The 25,687-nt window shown below is 42.8% G+C and overlaps 1 protein-coding gene across 5 annotated transcripts in view; it reads right to left on the reverse strand.

Annotated features, from left to right (window-relative positions):
* The window catches only part of ARID3B (AT-rich interaction domain 3B), a 103,605-nt gene extending 78,821 nt beyond the window's left edge, over positions 1 to 24,784 (reverse strand). For 4 of the 5 annotated variants that reach the window (XM_075857822.1, XM_075857821.1, XM_075857820.1 and 1 more), the window contains exons 1-2: positions 24,595 to 24,784; positions 22,645 to 23,190 (exon numbers count right to left, since the gene is read on the reverse strand). In XM_075857822.1, coding sequence (XP_075713937.1) covers positions 22,645 to 23,190; positions 24,595 to 24,630 — 582 coding nt within the window. In that variant the 5' untranslated portion in view covers positions 24,631 to 24,784. The remainder of the gene's footprint in view (positions 1 to 22,644; positions 23,191 to 24,594) is intronic. The other variant, XM_075857823.1, reaches the window with a different exon arrangement.
* Positions 24,785 to 25,687: the final 903 nt, after the last annotated feature.

A 25,687-nucleotide genomic window follows, 5' to 3' on the forward strand; every position in this document is an offset into this window, starting at 1 on the left:
TTACAACCCCCATTCAATTGGTCAAGATATGAGCCCTAGAGACCCCTCCAGTAATATATTCTGCTCCCATCTGAAGGGCTTTAGCAGTTCATTTATAGACATCAATTGGTGTGACAATAAGAACAAGCTAGATGGTAAAGAAAACCAAAAACTAACAAAAATCTCTTGCCTTCCAAAGAAAATTCTATTCTGATGAGGTTACTGATGAATTCCCCTTTAACTGCAGTTCAGTATTCAATATTACAATACATACTTCTACTGTAATATACATGCTCTGCAATAGTGGCATAATAAAGATGCAAAATCTCCCAGCATTCCTTCCGGTCCACAAAATCTCCCAGCATTCCTTCCGGTCCTCAAAATCTCCCAGCATTCCTTCCGGTCCTCAAAATCTCCCAGCATTCCTTCCGGTCCTCAAAATCTCCCAGCATTCCTTCCGGTCCTCAAAATCTCCCAGCATTCCTTCCGGTCCTCAAAATCTCCCAGCATTCCATCCGGTCCACAAAATCTCCCAGCATTCCTTCCGGTCCACAAAATCTCCCAGCATTCCTTCCGGTCCACAAAATCTCCCAGCATTCCTTGCTGGCTCAATGTCAATGCACATAGTTTGCTCTGACCATTTGCATTCTGGGATGAGCAGTCCTTACATCATGCACTGTACAGTTATTTGGTAAGTAGGAAGGACTTCGGGTATGTGCACACACAAATTCAAAAACGTCTGAAAATACAGAGCAGTTTTTAAAGGGGGAAAAACCGCTCTGGATTTTCAGCCGGTTTTTTTAGCCACTCGCATTTTTATGGCGGTTTTTGGAGCGGTTTTCCTATAGAGTATGATAAACGGCTCCAAAAAAGGCTGAAGTGACATGCACTTCTTTTTTGCAGCAGTTTTGAAAAACTGCCGCATAAGAAAACGCACCGTCGGAACAGAACGCCGCTTTCCCATTGAAATCAATGAGCAGATGTTTGGAGGCGTTCGGCTTCCGATTTTTCGGCCGTTTACAGCCGAAAATACTCAGTGTGAACGTACCCTAAGGGTTTACGTAGGGTATACATCAGTGCACACTTGCAAGAAGCAACTAAACTACATTTAAAAATCAAATTTGAAAACCGCATAACTTGGGTGAGTTTTTTCATTCCGTTTCTTTTTTTCATGCGGTTTCAACATCAAGTCTTCTTCATCAGATTAATTGTGGGAAAATAAGCGGCAATTAAACGAACTACCGCAGAACAACCTCTTCTTTTGTATTTCCCAGACACATGTGGTTATGACTATATACAGAATAGGCCAGAACTGTTCTCATCCCAGTAAAAGCGCAATAAACAAACATACGCAACAATCATATGACAAAATCTAAAACATTCAATACACATGTGCAAGCTTTTTATTTATTTTTTATTAAACACGCACAAAAACAGACCCATGTAACTCAAACGCAATGTGAATGTACCCTTAGGCCCCATGCACACGACCGTATTTTCATCTATCCAGAAATACTGTCCGTAAATACGGATGCGTAGCCACCTGTATTTTATCCGTATATACGGACGGGTGTCCGTAAATACAGTGCGTATTCCATCCATATATATACGGATCCGTAAAAACAGAGGGAGGATGCAAATTATGTAATCAGCATGTTACATAGAAACGCTTCCGTAAATACGGACGGTTTACGGATGCACATCAGTAGCCGTCCGTATTTACGGAAGCTCCCATAGACTTCTATGGGAGAGTCCTTGCCGTAATTACTAAGAATAGAATAGGACAGCTTCTATAATATTTTCAGCACGGACACCCATCCGTAAAAATACTGAAAGGGTCAGTAATTACTGATGAAAAATACAGTTGTGTGCATGGGACCTTATTAGTATGGAGCAGTACAGCCTCTGTGCACTGTTGGTAAGGCTCCATCGGACGCCGTGTCTACAGAGATACCTTCGTACATATGGCGTTTGTTAAAATATGCGCGGTTTGCATAAGTCTGGGTTCAAATGGTGTGTTTTTTTTTAACATGTTTCTTTTTTTTTCGTTTTGGTAGATAATCCCCCATGTGTCTCAACAGGGGTTGATCGGCCAAAACACAAAGAAAAAAAAAAAAGCATGCTAAAAACCTAAAGTAGTGTTACTCTTTAAAGATTGCTGTGTATTAAACTTTTTTTCCCAGAAACGTGCCTGCTCCTTTATCTTAACTCAAAATGCACCATATCTTAAACCCACTAAGCTTTCTTATATAAAGCAACGAAAGCTCAGAAAAGTGAACATTTCAAAATGGGCCTAACAAACACCTGTAGTTCTGAAATACCCATTTTTTAATATGGCAAGTAGATAGTAAGCCTGTACCAAGGTGTGTTCCACTTGGCAGGCAATCTATACAATTCAAGAAGCACCAGAGATCAAGGGAAGTGTGAGATGTTTATAGCAATTACAGGCGATGAGGACACAGCTGGGATTACCACCATGCCACCTGGTCCACCTACTTAGGAAGGAGCGCAGATGTCTGGAAATTTACCAGCCCCCTCTCCTCAATCACCTTCCATTCTGTACCAAACAAGGACTGCGCCGTCGTGAGCCACCATTGTACTAATGATAGGAACTCGGTCACATCAAATCTGACGACGTTTATATTACGTTACAGGGGCTGTTCCAGACCACCAGCAGGAGTGGAACGTTTTACTACAAGTAGAAACCATCTTTTATCTCATTAGTGAGATGTGCTCTAGAAAGGTCAGTTATACATACCTCAGTGTTTCACATTTATTTCTGCTTTTTATATAGCAAGGCCCTGTCCCCACAACTGAATTTTCAGGCTACATGCACACGTTGCGTATTTTGAAGCGGAAAATACGCAGCAAAACCGGAAGAAATTCGTAGGAAAAAGCCGCACCTCAAGGTGCGGTTTTACCATTTTGCTACATGATTTGCTGCATTTTCATGCTGCAAGTTTTGCTGCGTATTTCTCCACAACTAGGGAGAAAGAAATCGCAAGCGGAATCACAAAATAAATTGACATGCTGCGGTACCAGAAAATACGTACTGCGTCATCTTATGTGTGGGAAAATACTGCAGCGTGTACATGAGATTCCCTGGAATCTCAATGCCTATGCTGGTACTCTATTACGCACGGAAATACCGCATGCAATACAAATAGTGTGCATTGAAACGTAGGCTTATTTTGCCGTGTTTTCGGTGTCAGAATAAGCGTGATTTACGTCAGTACCAAGGCTCCCATTGAGGTCGATGGGGAACTGCTCCTCCTGTTAAGACGGGGCAAATTTTTCAGCGGGCAGTATAGAAAATGCGTTTTACAGTCATAACAAAGTGACAATTAACACCTCATTCAATCTGCAGAACGTCGATATCTCCCATTTCTCTTATTTACGGTACACGTTAACTTAGAATTAGGGTGCATTTACAAGAGGGGTTTTTTGGCCAAGAGGTAAAAATCACTTTAAAGATTGTGGGAAAAAAGCATGTGGTTTTACCACAAATTGCCACGGTTTTGCAATGCTGTTTTTTTATTTTCACAGGTGGGAGAATTGTTTATACACCAAAATTTTCACGTGGATTCTGGGCAGAATAGAAAACCACCTCGCAGCGCAAAAGTAAAACAACAGTGTTGGAAGCTACAAGAAGATTATCCCCATCGAATAGGGATAGTGTGTGTGCAAAAAATGCGGTTTTAAAATGCCAAACTGCTGCAGAAGTCCGAAGGTCAGCCTCAAATTTCTGCCGCAGAATTTAGTCTGAATGCACATCTTTCTTCCACTGGAAAAATCAGTAGTGTGAACAAGGCCAAACATTTATTACACATTTTGCCTGTAAAAACTGCACGATGGCAATTTTTCTTATACTTTTTTACCGCACAGCCAAAAAGTTCTCATGTAAACGCACCCTTAAGCAAGGAACACTAAGGCCTTATTCACACGAACGTGTCCGTTTTGCGCACGCAAAACACGCTGCATTTTGCGCGCGCAAAAGTTAATTGTGGCATCTGTATATGGTGCGTGGCTGCGTGATTTTCACGCAACCGGCATCATTATGACACTCTTATGTTTACAAACATAAAAGCAGGAGGTGCTTCTGTTTTCATTCATATTTTTACTACTGTTGCGCGAATCACGCGCGGCACCCGGAAGTGCTTCCGTGTGCCGAGCGTGCTTTGCATGCACCCATTGACTTCAATGGGCGTGTGCTGCGCGAAACACGGGCAAGTATAGGACATGTCGTGAGTTTTACACAGCGGACATACGCTGTGTGAAAATCACGACCTGTCAGAACAGCCCCATTGACTTACATAGGTCCGTGCGACACACGTGATTTCCATGCGCGTAGCACGGACATAAAACACACGTTCGTGTGAATAAGGCCTTAGTGGGAGTTTATGAAGAGCCATTAGAGGTTTCAGTAGCTCCCACTTATATCAAGAGCGCGTAACCAGCAAAAACAGGGATAGGGAACCCCTCACTTTATTTTTTAATTGGCGAGAGTCTAAATTTTTGGACTCCCTAAATCACACTAAAGCTACATGCACACGTTGCGTATTTTGCGGTGGAAAATACGTACCTGCACCGCAGGTCAATTTACGTGTGAAAAAATACTGTAGCATGTACATGAGATTTCCAGGAATCTCATTGACTATACTGGTACTGTATTACGCTGTGGTTTTTCCGCATGCAAATACGCGCTGCAAAACCACACAATACGCATCGTGTGCATTGACCCTAAGGGTAATTTCACATGTAGCAGAAATACTGTGGATTTTCCACAACAAATTTACTTGCGGAAAATAGACAGCATAATACAGTAGTAGTAGAGTGGATGAGATTTGAACAAGTCTCATCCACACGCTGCATAAATAAGCGGGGGAAAAAACGCTCAGAAATCAACGTGTGTTTTTTTAAAAATTCGCAGCATTCAATGGTGTTTGCAAAATCACTGCTTTTTTGTTGCGGGTTTTCCCCATGGTATTCAATGGAGATGTAGAACCCACAACATAGAGCAGATGGTGTGATTTTTGCAGCAGAGAAGCTGCGATTCCGCCGCAAAAATCGCAACTCAAATTTGTCCAGGCGGACCTCCTGGGATGACGTTTCATCCAATGTGACCGCTGTAGCGTTCAGATATGACACGTCAGCCCAGGGCTGCAGAACGTCAAAGGGCGACGTGTCCATTAGAAGTATGTCCATTTTATTTTTTTTCATTGCAGGATTTCCGCAGCAGACATTCTGGCCGAAAAACTGCACCACAGTTTAGAGCGTTTTTTCACCCAGAATTCCCTGCAGCTGCCAGGGCGGATACGCCTTGTACTTTTACGTAGCGTATCCGCCCTGGGTGAGCACACCCTTATAACGTCCAATTCACACATCATAAAAGGGTTTTACTGGAACATCTGCTTAATGTAAAAGGTGGCAACAGAGGAGTTTTGAAAAACCGCCCCCTGCCTGGACAACCCCTTTAAGGCTGGTGCTGCACGGAGACTATTTGAAGCGCAACTTTAAAATTTTAAACCATTGCACTAAAGCTGCCGTTTAGAGGACGCATGCAACTCAATTCACTCTTGTAGACGGCAGCTGTGGCTCGATGGTTAACATTTTAAAGTCTCGCTACAAAGAAAGTCTCCATGTAGCACCAGCCTAAGGCCTTATTTACATGAACGGGTTTCACGACCGTGATACTACTGTACAGCAATGTGGACATTCATACACTTTTCACGCAGCGTGTGACCGCTGCGTGAAACTCACGACATGTCCTATACTTGAGCGTTTTTTGCGCATCACGCACCCATTGAAGTCAATGGGTGTGTGAAAATCACGCACAGCACACGGACGCACCACCTCCTACATTTATTTTTCTAAACCTCAAAACTGCGTGTCAGAAGGATGGCATAAGCGCGAAAATCACGCAGCCACGCACCAAAACACTTATGACACACGGAACTGCAACGTGCGCAAAACAGCAATACAGCCCCATTGAAATACATGAGCCCGTGTGACGATGTGGATGAGCTAAAACAAATCTCATCCACACGCTGCGTATATACTGAGCAGACAAAAACGCTCAGAAATTGACCTGCGGCGCAGAACTTTATTCCATGGCATTTCAATTGTATTTGCAGAAATAATTGTTTTTTTTTCGTTTTGTTCCGGGCTGGCTAAGTGCTGCAGCTTGCCACAGCGGACATTCTGGGCAAAAAAATGAACCGGCCAGTTAGAAACGATGCGTCATGGAGACTGACCAACAGAAAAATTAGGTATCTATACATGTTAATATCGTCCAAGCCTCATCACTGGCGTCCCATAGGAGGGTAGTCATCATTCATAAAAACGTGATGCCGTTTGGGTATTTTTCATATATTGACACCAAAATGACTTCGGATAGCACTGCCCTATTGTTATGCCAGCTCAGGCCTCACCTGCGGCTTACTAGGAGACACTAGGGGATCTCTAACAGCACCATTCAGGTAAATTAAACTTTGGGGGCCTGTAGAGATCCATGACTGACCAAAAGCTAAATTTTTAGCTTTTGACAGGAGTGCCCCTTTAAATGATAGGTCCATCAAGTCCAATCGGGTTAATGGACACGTGCCTTTTTTCAACTATGTCACAATAGAAAAAAAACAAAAACACTCCTCCCATTCTGCTGTGGGTGCTGGTTCCTACCATCCCCAGGTATATATGTAGGCTTAGTCCCAGTTCTGGGTGTATGTGCAGAGTAGTTCCCCACCTTACAGAGGTCGCCTTGTCGTGGCAGGTGGGCTAACACTTTTTGATCAAAATGTGCACTAAGAACCTCCCTATTTGTAAGTAGATTTAGCTTTAGTGCATATTTATTTATATTTAGTGGTTTAGGGGACATCTCAAATTTGCAAACAGTCCTGATTATAAACATATAACCGTTTTGGGTCTACAGCTTCTATGTAGATCGGTCTCTCCATGGTTACAGACTACAAACAAACCCTGTGTAGTCTGATCCTGCAGTCATTGCTACTATTTTTCATCTGCCCCATCTCCTTACTAACCTACCGTCTGTAGGACATAGTCTTTCATAATTATATAATGAACCGTTATGCAATTCTCACCATTTACAAAACCAGCTTGCGGTCAGTGAATATAAACACTTATTTACAGCCAAAAGTTGAACACATACAGGCCCAAAGCTTCTCACAGGTTTTCATAAGAAAGCTTCTTAGGTCTAAGGGTATATTCATCCACAGTGTTTGGTCAAATCACTTTATTTATTTTTTTAATACTATTACAGCTAAACTGTAGCATCCTGCCACAGTTTTGCAGTAAATGTTGGAAAACTGCAATTTGACTACATTGTGTGAATATACTCTAAGGCCCCATTCACATGAACGTGAAGAACGTCTGTGTGCGGTGCATGGAAATCACGCGCAGCACATGGACCCATTGATTTCAATGGGGCCGTTCACACATGCAGGAGTTTTCACACAGCGAGAGTCCGCTGCGTGAAACTCACTAAACGTCCTATATTGGTGCGTTTTCACACACATACGCGCCCATTGAAGTCAATGAATGTGTGAAAACCACGCACCGCACACGGATGTGGATCAATTCGATTTAAAATAAAAAAAAGATGTGCTTTGCGAGTTTGTGAATAACGTATGCCACTCGCAAAGCACACTGATGCATAACGCAACATACACGGACCAGATTCATGCACGTGAATCTGATACGCTCACGTGCATGAGGCCTAAGGCAGCTTTTTTTCAGAAATTTATGCAGCTGAAAATTCGTTCCATTCATCTGAATGTTGTTTCAGCGGCAAGCACATGGATTTCTGTAAGGCCCTGTTCACAAAGTTTTTTGCAGGCAGAAAATTTTGCCTCAAAATTCTGCCTGGAATTTTGAGGCAGATTTTGCACGTTTGCCGCGTTTTTCGCCCGTGGCAAAAATGCAGTGAACAACGCTTTCTCTGCCGCCCATTGAGGTCAATGGGAGGTCAGAGACTTAAACGCACAAAGTTAGGGCATGTTGATTTTTCCTGCGAGCCGTTTTTACCGCTCAGGGGCGGAGGGGGGAGAGAGAAACGCCTCCGCGTCCCATTGAAATCAATGGGAGGCATTCTCGGCAGTTTTATGGCGCGTTTTCCGTCGCAGTTTCCGCCTCAAAAAAAGTGTAAAAATAAAAAAAACTCAGTGTGAACAGGGCCTACCTTTCATTCAGATGGATGGGACAGTTGCAATTCCTGCAACAAATCTGCCGCGTGTGAACACTCAAATGTTTCTTCTTCTGGTCAGTGAATGTAAACATTGCTCACATTCAGAGGCTAAAAAGTTGCAAAGTGTGCACCGGCCGAGTCCCGTCAGTGATCCGAGGAAAGATAGAACACTTCCCATCTTTCCTCGGATCGGAGACTCTGATCATTTTTCAAGGAACCGATTCCCCCGCTAAAGTGAATGGGTCCGTGAAGACTATCAGGTGCCACTCGGATGCCGTCAAAAACGGCCCGAGTGGCACAGCGATCGTGTGCATGAGGCGTAGGCCTGTGCTTGTATGCGGATTTTGGCACAAATTCCACTGGCAGAATTCGGCAGCATGTTCCAAAAACGGTGCAGATTTTTTTTCCTCTGAGATTTTTCTTTTTTTTACCTTGCACTGTATTTTGTTGCAGATTTTCGGTGTGGAATCCACACAAAAATTCTGCAGCAAAACCGGCACCATCTGAATGTGGCCTAAGGGTGCAGTCACACATACTTGCTTTGTACATACGCTCCAGAATACCGTACAATGTAAGCCTATGAGGGGGAAAAAAAATCCTAAATGCAAAAACTAGAGAAATCGGAGTTCCGCAATATTTTTCTCATAGGTACGTTTTCCGCAGCATATGTTTAGACTGTGGAAATACGAGGCGCGTGCACCAGGTTTGCGTGCACCCTATGGCCCAGTTTACACCGTTTTTTGCTGCAAGAACCGTGGCAAAAAACTGCCAAAATTAACTCTCAAGCTTTATTCAGACGAACGGGAATTACGTCCGTGCAACGGACCTATATTAGTCTATGGGGCCGTGCGGACATGTGCGTGATTTTTACTCAGCGTGAGTCCGCTGGAAAAAACTCACGTCAAGTCCGCTCTTTGGGCGTTTTGCGCAAATCACGCACCCATTGAAGTCAATGAGTGCGTGAAAACCACGCATGCCGCACTGAAGCACTTCCGTGCGAACTGCGTGATTCGCGCAACAGCTGTCAAAAGGATGAATGTAAACAGAAAAGCACCACGTGCTTTTCCGTTTACAAACATCCAAACTGAGTGTCATAATGATGGCGGCTGCGCGAAAAGCATGCAGCCGCGCATCATATGTTGAGGCCACACGGAGCTGTTAAGTGGCTTTTGCGCAAGCTCGTGTGAATCCAGCCCCATGGTGGTGTTTTTTTACCGCAAGCAAAAAAATGCTCACGGAAAAAGAAGCGACATGCCCCATCTTGAGGGGTTTTCCGCCTCAAAAACCCCAATGTTGTCCCATAGGAGGGTAGTCATCATTCATAAAAACTTGATGCTGTTAGGGTATTTTTCATATATGGACACCAAAAGCTTTGACGTTTTTTTTTTTAATGCGTTTTTCGGCAAAAAAAAGCACCCGGAATTTCACTTTGTCTCTGGAAGAAATAGGTAGAAAAAGGCACAAAAAACGCATCAAAAAACGAGTGTGGTGCAAAACCACTTAAAAAAACCCCCAAAAAACAAATTTTCTGCCCACAAAAAACTAAATGTGAACAGGCCCTAAAGGCCCTGACTTTTGCGGGCAGAAAAACAAATCTGCCTCAAAATTCCTTCCGGAAAGAGTATGTCATTTTTTTTTTTTTACCGCGAGCGGCTAAAAACCCCCTAAAAATGCCTCCGCCTCCCATTGAAACCAATGAAAGGCGGTTTTGCCCGCTTTTTGCCGTGGATTCGGATACAGTTTCCACATCAAAATCAGCGTAAGAAAGCTCAGTGTGAACTGGGCCTACGGGCTAGTCCACACGTGGCATAAATACAGAGGATTTTCTGCAACGTATCGGATTGCGGAAAATCTGCAGCATAATTCAGAAGCAGAGAAGTAGATGAGAATTCAAGAAGTCTCATCCACACGCTGCGTATGCGATATGCAGAGATTCCACGCACAAATTTGCCTGCGGGACGGTTTTTTAATTGCGGTTGCAGAACCGCCGGTATTTTGTTGTGGGTTTTCCCAATTGGATTCAATGGGGACCTAAAACCCACAACAAACCGTCAAGTGTTGCGACTTTTGTGGCGGATTCACAGCGTTTACACCACAAAAATCACATCATTCATATATATATATATATATATATATATATATATATATATATTCATTAAAAAAAAACAAAATAAAAACACACCTTAGTCACATCTGACGTTCTGCAGGCCGGTCTCCTGGGATGACGTTTCATCCCATGTGACCGCCTCTGCAGCCAATCACATGCTGCAGTGGTCTCCTGGAATAAAACGTCATCCTAGCAAACTGGCTAATGCTGCAATTTTCAGCAACGAACATTCTGGGTGAAAAACTGCACCACAATTTGGTGCTGTTTTTCACCCGGAATTTCCTGCGGTCACCGAGGCGGATACGCTATGTACCCGTTATGCAGCGTACCCACTCCGTGTGAACTCACCTTAATATTTTTCTGCATTGGTTTTAGCTAAACTGATAGCAAACTAGGAGATTTATGCTGTGGATAGGATTAGTTCATAGAGGATAGAATACAATGTATACAAGCATTATGCATAACAAAGGTTCTCACCATCCGGCTGTAAACAAGAACTGCAAACATCTTGAAATTGGTGAGTAATTAAAAAAGTTATAGAACTTCCCATTTACAATAATTGCACTTAATAACTACATGTACGTGACAGATGTTAAGGGGAAGTATGGAGCGGGTTCACGGGCTGAGCACGCTCGATGCTCAGCGGGTGTCAGCTGTGTAATACAGCAGACACCTCACTGAAGCGGGCAGAATCAAAGATCACTTTGATTCCGCCCGTTTAACACCGTAAATGCCGCGGTCAATCGCAACATGGAAATTTTAATCAGGGGGGCTGCCCCCTCCAACGCGCCATCGGCCCACCACGACGCGATCTGGGGGTGCAGATAGTCGCCATGGCAGCCTGTGGGCCTAATTAAGGTATGCCATCTTTGCACTCCTTTATACATTAGTATTGCAGTCTATCATGCAAGCGATCCAATGATCGCTGGTTCAAGTAAAAATGGCTCAGAATGTGGTGAAACAGAACAAATAATTTTTTTTAACAAATATTTTACTACAAAGCAAAAACTAATCATGAAGAAAATAAAAAATATATGGCTTTTGGAAGGCAGGGAGGAAAAAACTAAAATGAAAAAACTCAAATTGGCCTGGTCTTTAAGGGGTTAATTTACATAAACTGGAAAATACCTTTAACATAATCTATCTTAAAATACCTTCTCAAAAAATGAACTTCGTGTCTTTATGTGCTGTGGGATTTTTTGGCTTACACATGCTCATCCACAAACAATTAATAACGACCTATGTATCCGGTCCAAGAGAACAAGACACCCCCACCCTACAACATATTCTCCAAAATCAGGACTGGGGGGGGGGGGGGGGAAGAAGAAGAGTTGTGTGTACATTTTGTAAACGGGGAATATATGGGCTGAGCAGTTATGCCTAAACCAGAATCACGATTAATTGAACATATAGCCTCGATTGCACTGTTTAGGCCACACCCCTTTTTGCATGCTTTTACATTTTGAATATTTGTCCCCTGAGCCTGTATATAATATACCCCGACACTGCCCACACACAGTATACTGCCCCCATAGCGCTCCCCACACAATATAATGCCCATGAAAGATGCAGACATTATGCTGCAGAAAAAAACCGCACCATTTCCGGCAGATTAGTTAAATCTCATCCACTATGCAGCTACTGTATTCTGCTGCGTTTTTTCTGTCCGAAATTCCGGCCGGAAAAGACCCGGCAATTCCGCAGCGTGTGGACAAGCCCTAAGGGTGATAGTTTACAAATAATGTAAAAATCGAATAATAAAAAACAACACAGATCTATAGGTATAGGAGTTGCCCATAGTGGTTTCTTCTTGTGTTATGTGCAGCTTGGGGCTAAGACCCAAGAGAGACAAGTCTCCTGTTCACGTGTAATGTGCGTGTTCCGACATCTGATCTCACACAATTGGGTAACAATGTGCAACGACACTTGATTTCCTTCACGATAATTAAAGTGTAACAAAAATTATGGCAATTCAGCGTAAATGTATAGATTTAATCTGTTCACAGCTGCCAAACGGAGCCTCCGACACACGTGAACATTCTGGTGTTGGCTTGATTTCAGTAGATTAGCACCTGGATGCTCACTTCATCATGTTATTAGGCGCTGACTAATTTAGTAGCCTAAATCAAGCCTTCCCCTTCAGTCCACAAAAAAAAAAACAGGAAATTCAAAGGGGCGGAGCTTAGGCTGCTTTGAATTCCAGTTAAACCCCACCCCCTCAGTCAGTGCCTAGAGAACAATGTAAAGCACCAGGAGGAGAAATAACTTTTAGGCTGGGTTCACAACATGCGTTTTTGTTGCGGTTTTTGTAGCTAAATCTCCTGTCTCTTAATGGGAGTTCAGCCAAAAAAAACTGCATGTGAAAGACGCAACAAAAACGCAGTGTGAACGAAGATAAAATAAGTTGTTTCAATTGTGAAGGTCATGCAAAACCCACAGGTTTCCTATCGCTTCCTTCAGTTAGGCATTATAAAATTCCACTAATAATGGGTCATGCGGCCTCCATCACAGGTAATAAATATGGTCACTTTGTGACACAGCAGTCGCAGGAAATCCAAACCTGCTGGACTTCTTGCGGCTGTGGTGTCGCAGTAACTTGCTGGTCACAAGGAGACCACATTCACTTATGTCACTGCGATGTACGCAGTGCGACACCACGATGCAGGACGCGTGTCGCGGCAAACGTCACCGCGTAACCCTCGCCTACATATTTCACGTGTTTAAGTTGACTTTCCTGCTTACGGCTGTTTTACCACACACTTCACCACACAGTACATTGGCTTCCATTCACCAACCACTCTTTACATAATGACTGCAACTAATCATTCTTTTCATGAGCAACATCCACCCATGCCAGGGATCAGAGGTCAAGCCATCCCTGTTGTCCCTTCACTTGTCTTACAATCATCTCCCCCTCCTCCCAGACACAATGCCTTGTAAATTATTACTGACATCTTCATGCCTCAAACACAAAGTCCCAAGTGGTTTGGCAGCTGCAAACTCCCCCCCCCCCCATTCAGGAATCAACAAGCAAATGGACTGGTCATTACTAAGCTTTTTGCCAAAAATAGTTGAGAAGGTATAAAAACCTAAGGCTTCGCTCACATCTGCGTTATGCCTTCCGCTCTAGCGGATCCATCAGAGGACCACAAGAACGGAAGTAAACGTTTCAGTAAAAAAAAAAAACCACATTATTTCAACAGGTTTTATTTTTGCGCGAGTTGTGCTCAGTCAGGCTCTGTTCCGTCAAGTTTCCGTTTTTTTTGGTCTGAAGCAATGGCGTAGTCTTCTGCGCTATTGTTTCCGTCACAAATTATGGAAACCTGACTAAAAGGACCTTTGCGGTTTTTTTTTCTATCATGGAAGTCAAATCGATGACTGATACAAACTGCCATGCCGTTTGTATCAGTTATGCATTACGTTTAATGGATATTTTTTTTTTTCCTGCACATGCGCAGACTTCGGCTCTGTTCACATCTGCGTCGGAGGCTTCATTAGGGGCTTCCGTCGCAGATCCGGTATTGTGTCCGGTAAAATCACACGCACACCCCGACGGAACTCATTAAAGTCAACTGTCGGTTCAGTTTTTCCCTTGTTCTGCTGCTCTGACGGAGCAGAACAACGGAACACAACAACGCAGGTGTGAACTCAGCCTACAAATCACAGCAAGAAAGCTGCAAAGATAAAAACGGTGTATAACTGATGACAAACGGAAAGAAGAGTCAGTTTTTTTGACGGATCCGGTAAATTGATCCATCAAAAAAAAATTAAAAAAAAATTGAATTCAGTCTGGCATCAGTCAGGCTTTGTTCACATCTGCGTCAGGGCTCCGTTCGGGGGATCTGTCGTAGCTTTCCGTCAGGGGAACCCATGAACAGAACCAACACTGAAACAAATGGAAACCGTAGGTTTCCGTTTGCATCATCATTGATTTCATTGGTGACGGATCCAATGCAAATGTTTTCAGTTTGTCTCCATTGTGCAAGGGTTCCGTTGTTTTGACGGAAGCAATACCTTAGTCGACTACACTATTGACTCCGGGGGAAAAAAAAAAAAAAAAGCAGAAGCCTTACAGAACGGAGACAAACGGAAACCATTAGCAACGGAAGCATTACCATTTAAATCAACGGTAATGCAAACGGACGCTAAGGTTTCCATTTGCCTTTCCGTTGATGGGTTCATCTCATGAAAGGTCTGATGGAACCCATCAATGGAAACCGAACGCCAATGTGAACAGGCCCTAAGGGTGCATTTACATAAGGTTTTTGGCCATGTGATAAAAGAACGCAGCAAAAACGTATGTCGTTTTACTACAAATTGCTGCTTTTTTGACTGGCTTTCACAGGTGAAACATTTATTTTACGTTTCACCTGTAAAAACCACACAGGTGAAAACCCCATCACAAACCGCCGCAATTCGCGTGCAGTTTGGAAGCGATTTCTCGTTCAGTTTGGGTATATTCACACGGTGCTATTCTGTCGCGTGTTCGCACACCACATAGCAAAGCTGCATGCATGTTTACCGAGGTTTTGCAGTTAATACAGAAGCTGCAGTAAAAAACATAAGGTTTTGGCCAGGCTGTTTTCAAACGCGCGGCAAAACAAGCGATAAAAACGCCACCGTGTAAATACACCCTTTAGATTACAATAGAATAATGTCCACTCAAACCTGAAAAAGTAGTTACTCCCTAAATACTTCCCTCCGCTCAGTGCCAATCAGGGGCAGGAACAGGCCCTCATACTTGACATGACTAAGGATATTGTCTATTTGTACAAAGAGGAGTGCGCTGAATACCAAATTATACTTTAGGAGGGAATTTAATGTATCTAACTGTACCCACTAACAAAGAATTCTTAAACAAGATACCGGAATATAAAAACTTCTTATGAAAGGGAAAAAAAACTAAAAAACATTAGCCTATGCCAATAATATGGCTGCACATCTTGGGAAATACAGAAACACGAGGTCCTCTGACAAAAACTGATAATGTTACATAGTCAGTACGGTTGAAAAAAAGACAGATGTTCATCAATATTATACAATTTCAGCCATATACGAATATATACAACAGAAAGGTAGAAAGCCATAGTGAACAGCAGATCTGACCATACAACAGTCTTCCCTCTGTGGCCCGCGGGAGGACAGCAGAGATGGAGTTGGAATAAGACGTAAAACCAGATTCTAGGAACGCATGAGGAACTATTCACTACTGTGGCCAGTTAGTCAGGCTAAACAGGTCTCTCAATCCATCTAAAGTGTCTAGGGGTTGCATACCCAACATGTGGCAGCTTGTAATGAAGAAGGAGTTGCCAATAAATACCAAAACTTAACCCCTAATGTACCATTTTCCTCAATAATGCAAGCATACCAAGGATTGCACATTTGTTTAAAGTAGATTCGCTTTAAAGGAAAACAAGTTCGATAAAGCAATAGGAGCACAACATGAATAAGCACGGAGTCATTTTATATCCGAAAGATAACAAATTGACAATAAGGCCGGGTTCACACGTAGCGTAAATACTGCAGATTTTCTGAAATGGATTTTGTTTGAGGAAAATGCGCAGCATAAGGGCTTGTTCACACGTAGCGAAATCGCTGCCTATTTTCCGTCCGGAATTGCGGATGGAAAATATGCAGAATACAGTAGCAGCAAAGTGAGTAAGATTTCCAACCAGAAATTGATCTGCGGTGCATATTTTTGTACCGCAGCGTGTCAATTCCTGCTGCGGAAAGTAGATGAATTGCTTCGTTTTTCACAGATGTCACCATCCCCAAGCATTGCTAAAAATGCAGAAAATTCCTCGCCATTTCCGCAGAAATTGACCGGTGGTGCAGTTTTTTAGATCTGCAACGTGTCAATTGTATTTGCATAACTGCTGCTTCTTTGTTGCGGGTTTTCCCCATTGAATTCAATGGGAAGGTAAAACCCGCAACAAATAGCAGAGGTTACGTTTTTTTTTGCGGCGGAAAAGCTGCAATTCCCCTGCAAAAATGGCAACTCAGAAAGGAAAAGACAACTTATACTTACCCCAAATTCTGTGTTTCTTCATCCAGGCCAACCTCCTGGGATGAGGTTTCATCCCATGTGACCACTGCAGCGGTCACATGGGATGAAAAGTCATCCTAGGAGGCCGGGCCGCAGCCCAGCAGAGAAATGCGTTGCCAAGGTAAGTATGCAACTTTTTTTACACGTGCAGTTTTCCACAGCAGACATGCCAGCTGAAAAATCGCACCATAACTTGGTGCGGTTTTCAGCCAGAATTCCCTGCAACGACCAGGGCAAATACGCGGTGTGCTTTTATGCAGCATATCCACCCTGTGTCAACATACCCTAAGGGTACCTGCACACGTGGCAGATAACTAATGGAAAATTTGCAGCGTAATAGAGTATCAGAAAAGTAGATGAGATTTTAACAAATCTCATCTACATGCTGCATATATTATCCACACGTAAATTGACCTGTGCTGCAGATTTTAAAATGTTAATTTATGCTGCATATTTTTCCTGCGGTTTTCACTAGTTTTATTGAGCATTATTATTTATTAATTTATTATTTGCATTTGGTATTCTGCAGGGAAATGCGCAACAAATTTCACAGCATAAACTGCATGTTGCAAGTTTTGCTGGAGATCCGTCAACTGGCAACGAAAACCGCAAGCGGATTCTTGTCTGAATCTGTTGCCCTTTGTGCAGGACTAGCTACATTAAATTGTCGCACCACAGCTTCAAAAGGGACCGTGGCAATTATACACAAACGTGTATACACGTGAATTAGGCCTTAGGATATAAATGTAATTGCACTACCAGGAGACGTAGCTCATCACGGATGAGCATTTAAATAATGACGAAGCCTATCCTTTTCTTGGCGAAACGCGTCTCTGCGCTTACCCATACCACCGCCTGATACTGGGTCACCATGTCTCAGGGTAAGCTTGTCTTTTTGCCCCACTAGGGCTTTTCCTTGCATTATTTCCTCTGTACTTGACTCTTACGCGTTTATGATAGGATCTTTTACAGCATCCATCAGTATTTTCTGACCTGTGCTCTGTGGTTCTATATAGTTTGCCTTGTATTTATTTGTGCCCATTTAATCTTTACATCTATTCATGTGTACATGCGGGCACAATATATTTATATGTCCTTATCTTTATAAATAGTAGTGGTGTGGTGCATGTGGGTGGTTGTATTGTATACCACATGGCAGGTTTCATTTTGCCTGTGCTGTCCTTGTCCCTATTTAATAAACATCATTTTCATATACTGTATTTGATCATCACAATAAAGATTTACCATTTTCGCTATTTTGGGCTTTTGTGTCTATGTATAGGTTGTCTCATTTAGATAATATAGTCAGCAGCAATTATATCTACATTATGAATGCATCGAAAGAACAACAACGTTATATTCTCTGTAGTCCTCATCTCATACATGCCAAATATTATGAGATCCCAATGACTATATAGGAATCAGCCTAGATCACATCTCAATGTTTGGGATTCTCGATCGGCGCTCGTTTTCACAGCCCATATCGGGCCATGTTATAGGACCTGTGAACAATAAAAATGGCTGCCTGAACCCACCACTATGGGGAGCCCTGGCACCATCAGACTTCTGATACACTGTAGCAAACTCTCAGCTGTACCAGTTTTCAACTTCTGGATGTAAGCAAGACTGTTCCCAAATAGATCTTGAAAAATAAAATCATACATGAAAGTTGCAGAACTTTTCATTACACAATGATTCATCTTTTCTTTATTCACATAATACTGGAAAAGCTCTGACCTCTTGGCACTTCAGCCAGTTTCCATTATTTTCATCTCTGAATTCCAAGAGCCATTACTTTTTCATTTTTCTGTCGACATAGCCGTAACAAGGCTTGTTCTTTGCGAGACAAGTTGCATTTTTTAAAATGGCACAATTTATTTTACAATAAAGTATTAAAGGAACAGTGTCACCAAAAAATTTTTTTTTATATCAGTTTGATGTTAGTGTTTTATTAAAAAATTTTGTATTTATTTGTGTGTTTGTGTGTTACTTTTTTTTATTTTTTTACTTTTTCTTCCCTATGGGGGCTGCCATTTTTTATGCCATCTCTGTATGTGTCGATTAACGACACACACAGACATGGAATACGGCAGCTACAGTCCCATAGTGAATGCGAACGGGGCCCGTTCCATCCACTATGTGTACGCCGTCTGTGTGGGAACGGCGCATGTCCAAGTTGAACTGAGCGCCGTCCGGCACCATTTTCCTGTAGACCGGAAATCGCGGCCGGACTTGTGCACTTGGAGCAGCGGCAGCAGACGGACCGGAGGGAGCGGCGGCGGCAGGAGCAGGTAAGTGATTTCTATGTATGTTCGTGTTTCAGTGTGTGTTTACTAGTGTATGTAAACCTTCTACACTGTGTGTTAGCTCAAAAAATGGCGACACCGTGTAGGAGGTTTGACCGTTCAATCCCCTCGTTTCTCCCGGCACTAGCCAGGATAAAGGAGGGGGGGGATGCTGAGAGCTCACTAGAGCGAGGGATTTTTACCCAATTTTGCAGCATAAAGCAATGTGGTTGCTTTACCACATGCAATGCTGCAATTTTGGGAATTACTCCATCTAGTGACCAGTGCTGGGAAATATTATAAATTAGAATCTAATTTATAATATTTCCTGACTCGTGAAAAAAATAAAAAAAATTGGAACAATGTTTAATCACCTACACACTAACTGTTTAACTAAAAAAAAAAAAAAATTTTTGCTAGCAACACATTCCCTTTAAGGAAAAATGTTGTGGGATGGGGAGAAAAAATAAATTTAAAAAAAAAAAAAAAAAAAAAAAAAAAAAAGAAATGGAGGGTTTTGTGCTTTTATTTTTTACAAAATTCAAAGTGTGGTAGAAATTTGTTATGTGGGTCAGAATGAAAACGGCTATATATTTATTCTTTTTAAGTTTTACTACTATTACAAAGTTAAAACACTTAAAATATTTGTTTTGTGTCGCCATATTCTGAGACCCATAACTTTATTTTTTCGTCAATGGAGCTGTGTAAAAGGTTTTGTTTTTTTTTCGGACAAGCTGTAGTTTTTATCGGTACTAGTTTGATGTACACACGACTTGATCATCACTTTCTCGGGTGGCGAGGTGACGAAACAGCGATTGTGTCTTTTTTTTTTTTTACAGCGTTCACCGCTTGGGATAAAGAACTTTCTATTTTAATAGTTCAAATTCTAGCACTACTTAATTATATATTTTTTTCATTGTTTCAATTTTAAAAAAAAAGTAATACATGGGAAAAGGTCAGGGTTTTAAACTTTTAATTGTTTTTTTTTATCTTAGTTCCACTAGGGGAAATAAACATGAAATCGCTTAATGGCTTATACAATACTTCTGTATTGCAGTGTATTGTTCTGTCAGCTGTATACTATTAAGCTCTGGCACGGTCTAATAGGAATACTAAGAAGGCAGTCCCCCGGCTGCCAGGACAATCCATAAGGACCCTGCGATCCAGCCACAGGGGGCCGGTGGGATGACAGAGGTCTCTCCTCTGTCTAACCGCTTCGATGTTACATTGGCTATTGACCGTGGCATCTAAGTGGTTAAACGACTGTAATAAGCGTTATCTTTGATCCTGTCCATTAGAGCAGGATGTCACCTGTAATATAGTGCAGACACTCGCTGCGTATGGAGTTGGCTCTGCTCCAGAAACCGCTCTATACATCCCCCTGCGACATTCACTATATTGCTATATAGATATATATACACATATATAGTTATATAGTGGATGTCGCCAAGGTGTGAACGTGATACTAAGGTTTTAATTCGTGATAAGAGGGCTTGCGTCTTCGCGAGTTCTGAAATTGTAAACTACAAGTCTACAACAATGTGTTGACTTATATACTGTATGAATGAGATTTTGCCTAAATATAAATGCATGCAGTAAATACAGTATGCTTAAGAAAATGTCAACCTTCAATTCAGATTACAAGTATTTGCCTCTATTATAAAACGTGTTTTTATTTCACCAATGCATCCAAAATAAAATAAAAAGTGAACCAATTTAGCAGTCTTGTTTTACAAATAATAAGTTAGCTTTGGGTTTTATTGGCAATGAAAGTAAATCACATATATGAACAAGTGTTTACACAATTGGTCGCAATTTTTCATCACACTTCTATCATTTAAAATAATAGAAACAATTGCCCAATCATGTTGGTTATATCATATGAAAAGGCACCAAGTTTAAAGCCACCCCTCTTCTTGCTAACCTGCAGACAGTAGAAGGGGCAGACTGAAGGGAGAAATATGACTGCAGGATCAGACTACACAGGGTTTGTTTGTAGTCTGTTACCATGGAGACACAGGTCTGCATAGGAGCCCTATAAACAAACCGTAGATTGTTTTTATGTAAGATCATTTACAAAACTGTTTTCTTACTTTGTGCACTGTATTACAAAAAAAATAAAAATAGAATTGGTTGACCTTCATGAATGAAAAAAAATTAAATGGAATGGATCAAAAACAAGTGAGTGGCCTTGTTACTTAGGAATTGCCATGGAAGTTACATAGTTGTACATAACTAAAGGTGACAGAAAACCTTAAACTTTGTTAGTTTAAAATAACAAATTCATTTGTAAAGCAATACAGAACCATTGAAGAAAAACTCCAGCCGGGTTCACACAGAGTTCTTTGCAGGTAGAAAATCTGCCTCAAAATTCTGTTTGGAATTTTGAGGCAGATTTTGCTCTGCCTGCACGCCGATCATCGTAGCGTTTTTCCATGGAGCGCCGCGGGCAAAAAACGCAGCGAAATACGCTTTCTCTGCCTCCCATTGACGTCAATGGGAGGTCAGACACGTAAACGCCTGAAGACAGGGCATGTCGCTTTTTCCTGCGAGACTTTTTCGGCTCGTGGGAAAAAACGCCTCCCATTGAAATCAAGGGGAGGCATTTCCGGCCGTTTTTTGACGCGTCAAAAACTCTGTGTGAACTTACCCTTAGGAGAGAGCCCCTTGAATAACTCCCTCAATGACCCCTGATGAGAAAGTATATTGCTGAGGATGTGGCATTACTATCACTTCCTATAGTAAAAACAAAACAAAAACCGACCAACCTTTAAGCTGACCATAGAGATTAGATGGTTGTTGGAGGATTGCTCCATTACCTATGTGAAACGTGGACAATGCAGGGCACGCCAGGCAGGCACTGCGACCACTCATCTCTCTCATATACAGACACATTAAAAGGGTTATCAGCAAGAAAAAAATATTTAGCATTCATTTTATTAAATAAAAATACTAATTTAGTTATCATAAAACATGTGTGGATCTGCTGTTCCACTGCCCAGTCACGTGGTACAGGAAGTGGTGTAGTTTCTTCCTGTACTGTGACGTATTGATACAGCGCCACTTGACTGAGGGCTGCCTCCCCCTTCTGTACGCGTCGGCCCGTCACCGATCACGTGACCGCAAGTCGACTACGCTATTGATACCGTCAAAACAACGGAACCCTTGCAAAATGGAGACAAACGGAAACCATTGGCACCGGATCAGTCACCATTGAAATCGATGGTGATGGAAACGGAAACCTCCGACGGAACGGAGCCCGAACGCAGATGTGAATGAAGCCTAAGCTACACACATTTTGACTAGTGCAGTCCTTAGGAACACATTGGGGGAGATTTATTAAAATTGTAATAATGAGCCAAATGTATTGAGGCGCATGCCTCTTAATAAATTTGGTACATGACTCTCAACCACGCCCACTATTAAAAAGCGGTGAGGTGAGAAAGTCGCAAAAGTTAGAGCAAATATTGTGAGCGCCAAAACTTGCAACCTTTTTACGCCACAAAAGTGTCTTAAAGCTGCTAGTAAATCCCCTTCCAGTTGCTGCTGGATTTATCTGTTGCGCCAAATTTGTTTCCTGCATAGTTAACATGAAAATTGTCTGTACATGTGACTTTGAGCGACTTATGTCATTTATGACTAAAGGGTAAAAATAAAAAAGTAAAAGACAATGTCTGTGTGCAGCCCCAGCCTTATTGTTAATATATATGGACATATCCTTGTCTTAGGCCCAATGCACAGGACCTTACATTTCATCCGTAATTACGGATAAAATTGCATTTCTAAAGGCCACGGACACCTTTCCGTATATTTACAGATGTGTGTCCGTGCCATAGAAATGATCCGCAAAATATAGAACATCTCCTATTCTTGTCCGCAATTGCAGCACAGACTAGTTAATAAAAGTCTATTGGCGCTACCACAATTCCGGACCGGTGCAGATCTGTATTTGCAGACGGTAAAAACCCTTACGGTCATGTGCATGAGGCCTTAAAGCTGGTATATTTACAACGGATGATGATCTTACCGGTTTAATGTGCTCCTCCAGATTTTGCTTTGGATGTTTAGAGGGTGAGGGATTAAAGTTTTCATCTTGGGGCTCCTCTTTCACAGCAGGATTTCGCTGGCCAAGGTTCCCTTGTGGATTGACTATTCCCTGCTGCTCCCTCTGAACCTGTAGATACTTCTGTGCCAACCTAGATTGCTGACCTTCCCTGCGATTACGGTCGTCCTCATACGAATCTCCTTCATCACTTTCATCATCATCTTCCATGTCCTCATCTTCATCTGGATCACTAGCAACCTGTGGAGGTGCCATGGGCGGGCGGACCTTAGCAGCTGGCAAAGTGGCAGGACCAGGTGTAGATTTCATTGCATGCTGTGATGCCAGCTGTTGGGCATACAGCAGTTGTGTTTCTCTTATCTGTCTCTCCCGTACCTCCATGCTGCGAGCAGCTTGTTGTTGTTGCTTTTGGAGTTGCTCCATCACAGCCTCCAATTTCATGCCCTGTTTGGTGTGCATCTGTGAACTGCCCGAAAGGGCAGGATTTAATCCACTTGGTATTAGCGAGGGCTACAATCAAGGAAGAATTTAATGAAAAATTAAAAGGTAAAAATTAAAAAAAGTCTGACTTTATTTACTTAAATGTTATTTCATATTCTTAGAATTTAATATATATATATATATCTATCAGAAATCGGCAGATAACCTTACATTTATTATAGATCTGTACAATACACCGCACATATGCAACAACACTCGCTATTTGCAAACATAAGATCAGCCAAAGACAGTAATAACCAACATGGGACCAAGCAGTTTTTGTTTGTGTAGGGTGTGCTTAAAAGGCTTCATAGCCAAGGCTACAGCAAAAAAAAAACGGGACACATACAAGTAGATTATCAAATGATCTTTGTTGTGCCTAAGATTGAAAAGAAAAGCATCCATGCAGGAGCGACGTGTCCATTCCTATAATGTGGCTACAGTCATGCATCATATACATCGTACAGCTGGGAATGGACGTGTGCTATGCAGGCACTGAAACAACAGAGGCTTCCATTTCAAGACAAAGCTCTGGATTGGATGAAATGTGTGTAGTCAAATCCAGTATAGTGTGTGATGCAGAGAAGAGCAGCAGAGAAGAGCCGCAGCATGTGCCACTTGCGATGCACCCACTTCTGCCAGTTTTTCGCTTAGGACACATTGATAAATCTTCTCCATAAAGGTTTTCTGCTCAGAAACGTCAACTATAGCGGAGTGTCCGTAAACAGCAGTATCACTGTCAACATGACTGTTGTAGGGTAACATGTAGAGGAGCAGATCTGGACAAAATAGCCCCAAAGTTTCCACTCTTGAACCCAAAGCTACAACGGATCCTGATTGCATCTCCCCTTGGGTAGAATAGAGGAGCAGGCTACAGAAATGTTAGGCAAGGAAAGGTAACATATGCCTGCTGACCGCATTTCCATTAGAAACCCCCCCCCCCCCCCAGAGGTACTGGAACTTCTCTTAGAGCTTCTGTAAACACAGCAGAACAGTAACTGTACAGAAGACATGACAAGTTCCCAGACTATACCCCCTCCATCTGGATACACGATTTACAGTGGGGGAGGGTGGAACAAGTCACATAGACACTGAGGGCTGGCACATGCGGGACTACAGACCACACGTCTGTCCTTATGGGCAGGGAGAACTGGGCATATCCCTCCATATGAGCACGCAGCGGATGCGCTGGACCATAGGCCACCCGGGGCCCTTCCTAGCAGGCGTGAGCACTGTATAGGCGATGAGATGACAGCCGCCTAGACCTGTAGGACCGCTGGCAGAGTACATTAGGGCGCAGCAACGTAAGGTGGCTGCAGTGTAGGTCGCCAAGGTGCGGTGTTTGTATCCAGTGACCCACGCCCTCCTCTACAACCCAGTACGACCCTCGCCATCTGCCCTGGGCGTACAGTGTGTGCATGGACTCCCACTCACCATAGACTCTCTCCCGCAGCCGGCCTTCTCCACCATTCCGTCAGTCTGCAGGCCTTTCGGCACCGCACTCTCCTGTACCCACTTAGCCGCCCGCCCCGGCTTCCCCTCCGTTTCCGTCTAACTCCAACCTCTGGGCTCTGCTAGGCCCCTCCCGATACACCGAACGAGTCGTCTGTCGTCATCACGTTCTCCTGGCAGCCATGCGCATAGTAGATGCTAGAGTGTATTGGCTCCTTGAAAGGTGCTGACGTCACGCGGTCACGTGTTTATGTGTTCACGTGATCGCATTCATGTTTGGTTTTTTTTTCCCCCAGAGCGCGTAAAGAGCAGGCGGGCTGAACAAGGGTCTGCTCTGAAGTCTGTCTAGATTGGAGTGTGGCTCTGGGTTTTGCATTGATGCTGATAAAGTGGGTCTTCGTTGAAGGTGGGGTGACCCATGGGTAGCAGTCTATGTGAGCTAGGGGGCCATGGCGAGCAGTGTATGTGCAGTTTGAGTATCCTACAGGGGGTCTTAGGCTGAATTTATACAGGGTCATGTGGGGGCTCCCCGGGGTCTTGTCACTCTGCAGGGGTTCTTCTGTGTTTGTTGGACTGTAAGAGACTGAAGACTTTGTGTGGGGTGGGTTTGGCTACTTTCTTTCAAAAACAGTGCCACTCCTGTCCACTGGTTGTGTGTGGTGTTGCAGGTCAGCTCCATTTACTTCAATGTACCTGACATGCAATATCAGAAACAACCCATGGACAGGTGGGTTTTTAGATGGAAGCAGCCATGTTTTCTAATCGTGGACAACCTTATTATATGGCCAATTATCAGTATCCAGGATATCACATTTAGAAGCTCAATATGTCGGTAAAGCCACTTGGTTATTACCAACCGATTCTGTCGTCTATTGGGTAATCAATCTTTATACAAAAAAAAGTCTAATAACCAAGTTATAGCACTGACTAAAGGTGGCCGTGCACCATAGTTAACGGTCGGCCGCTATTCCTCACAACCCTCACATGCACGTTCAGAGAGGGGAATAAGATGCTGCCGTTTACCTCTGGTGGCGGGGTATCTCCTGTAAGTTTTAAGGATAAGGCATGTTGAAAT

Source organism: Rhinoderma darwinii, chromosome 3 (assembly GCF_050947455.1).
Source record: "Rhinoderma darwinii isolate aRhiDar2 chromosome 3, aRhiDar2.hap1, whole genome shotgun sequence".
Classification (NCBI taxonomy): Eukaryota; Metazoa; Chordata; class Amphibia; order Anura; family Rhinodermatidae; genus Rhinoderma; species Rhinoderma darwinii.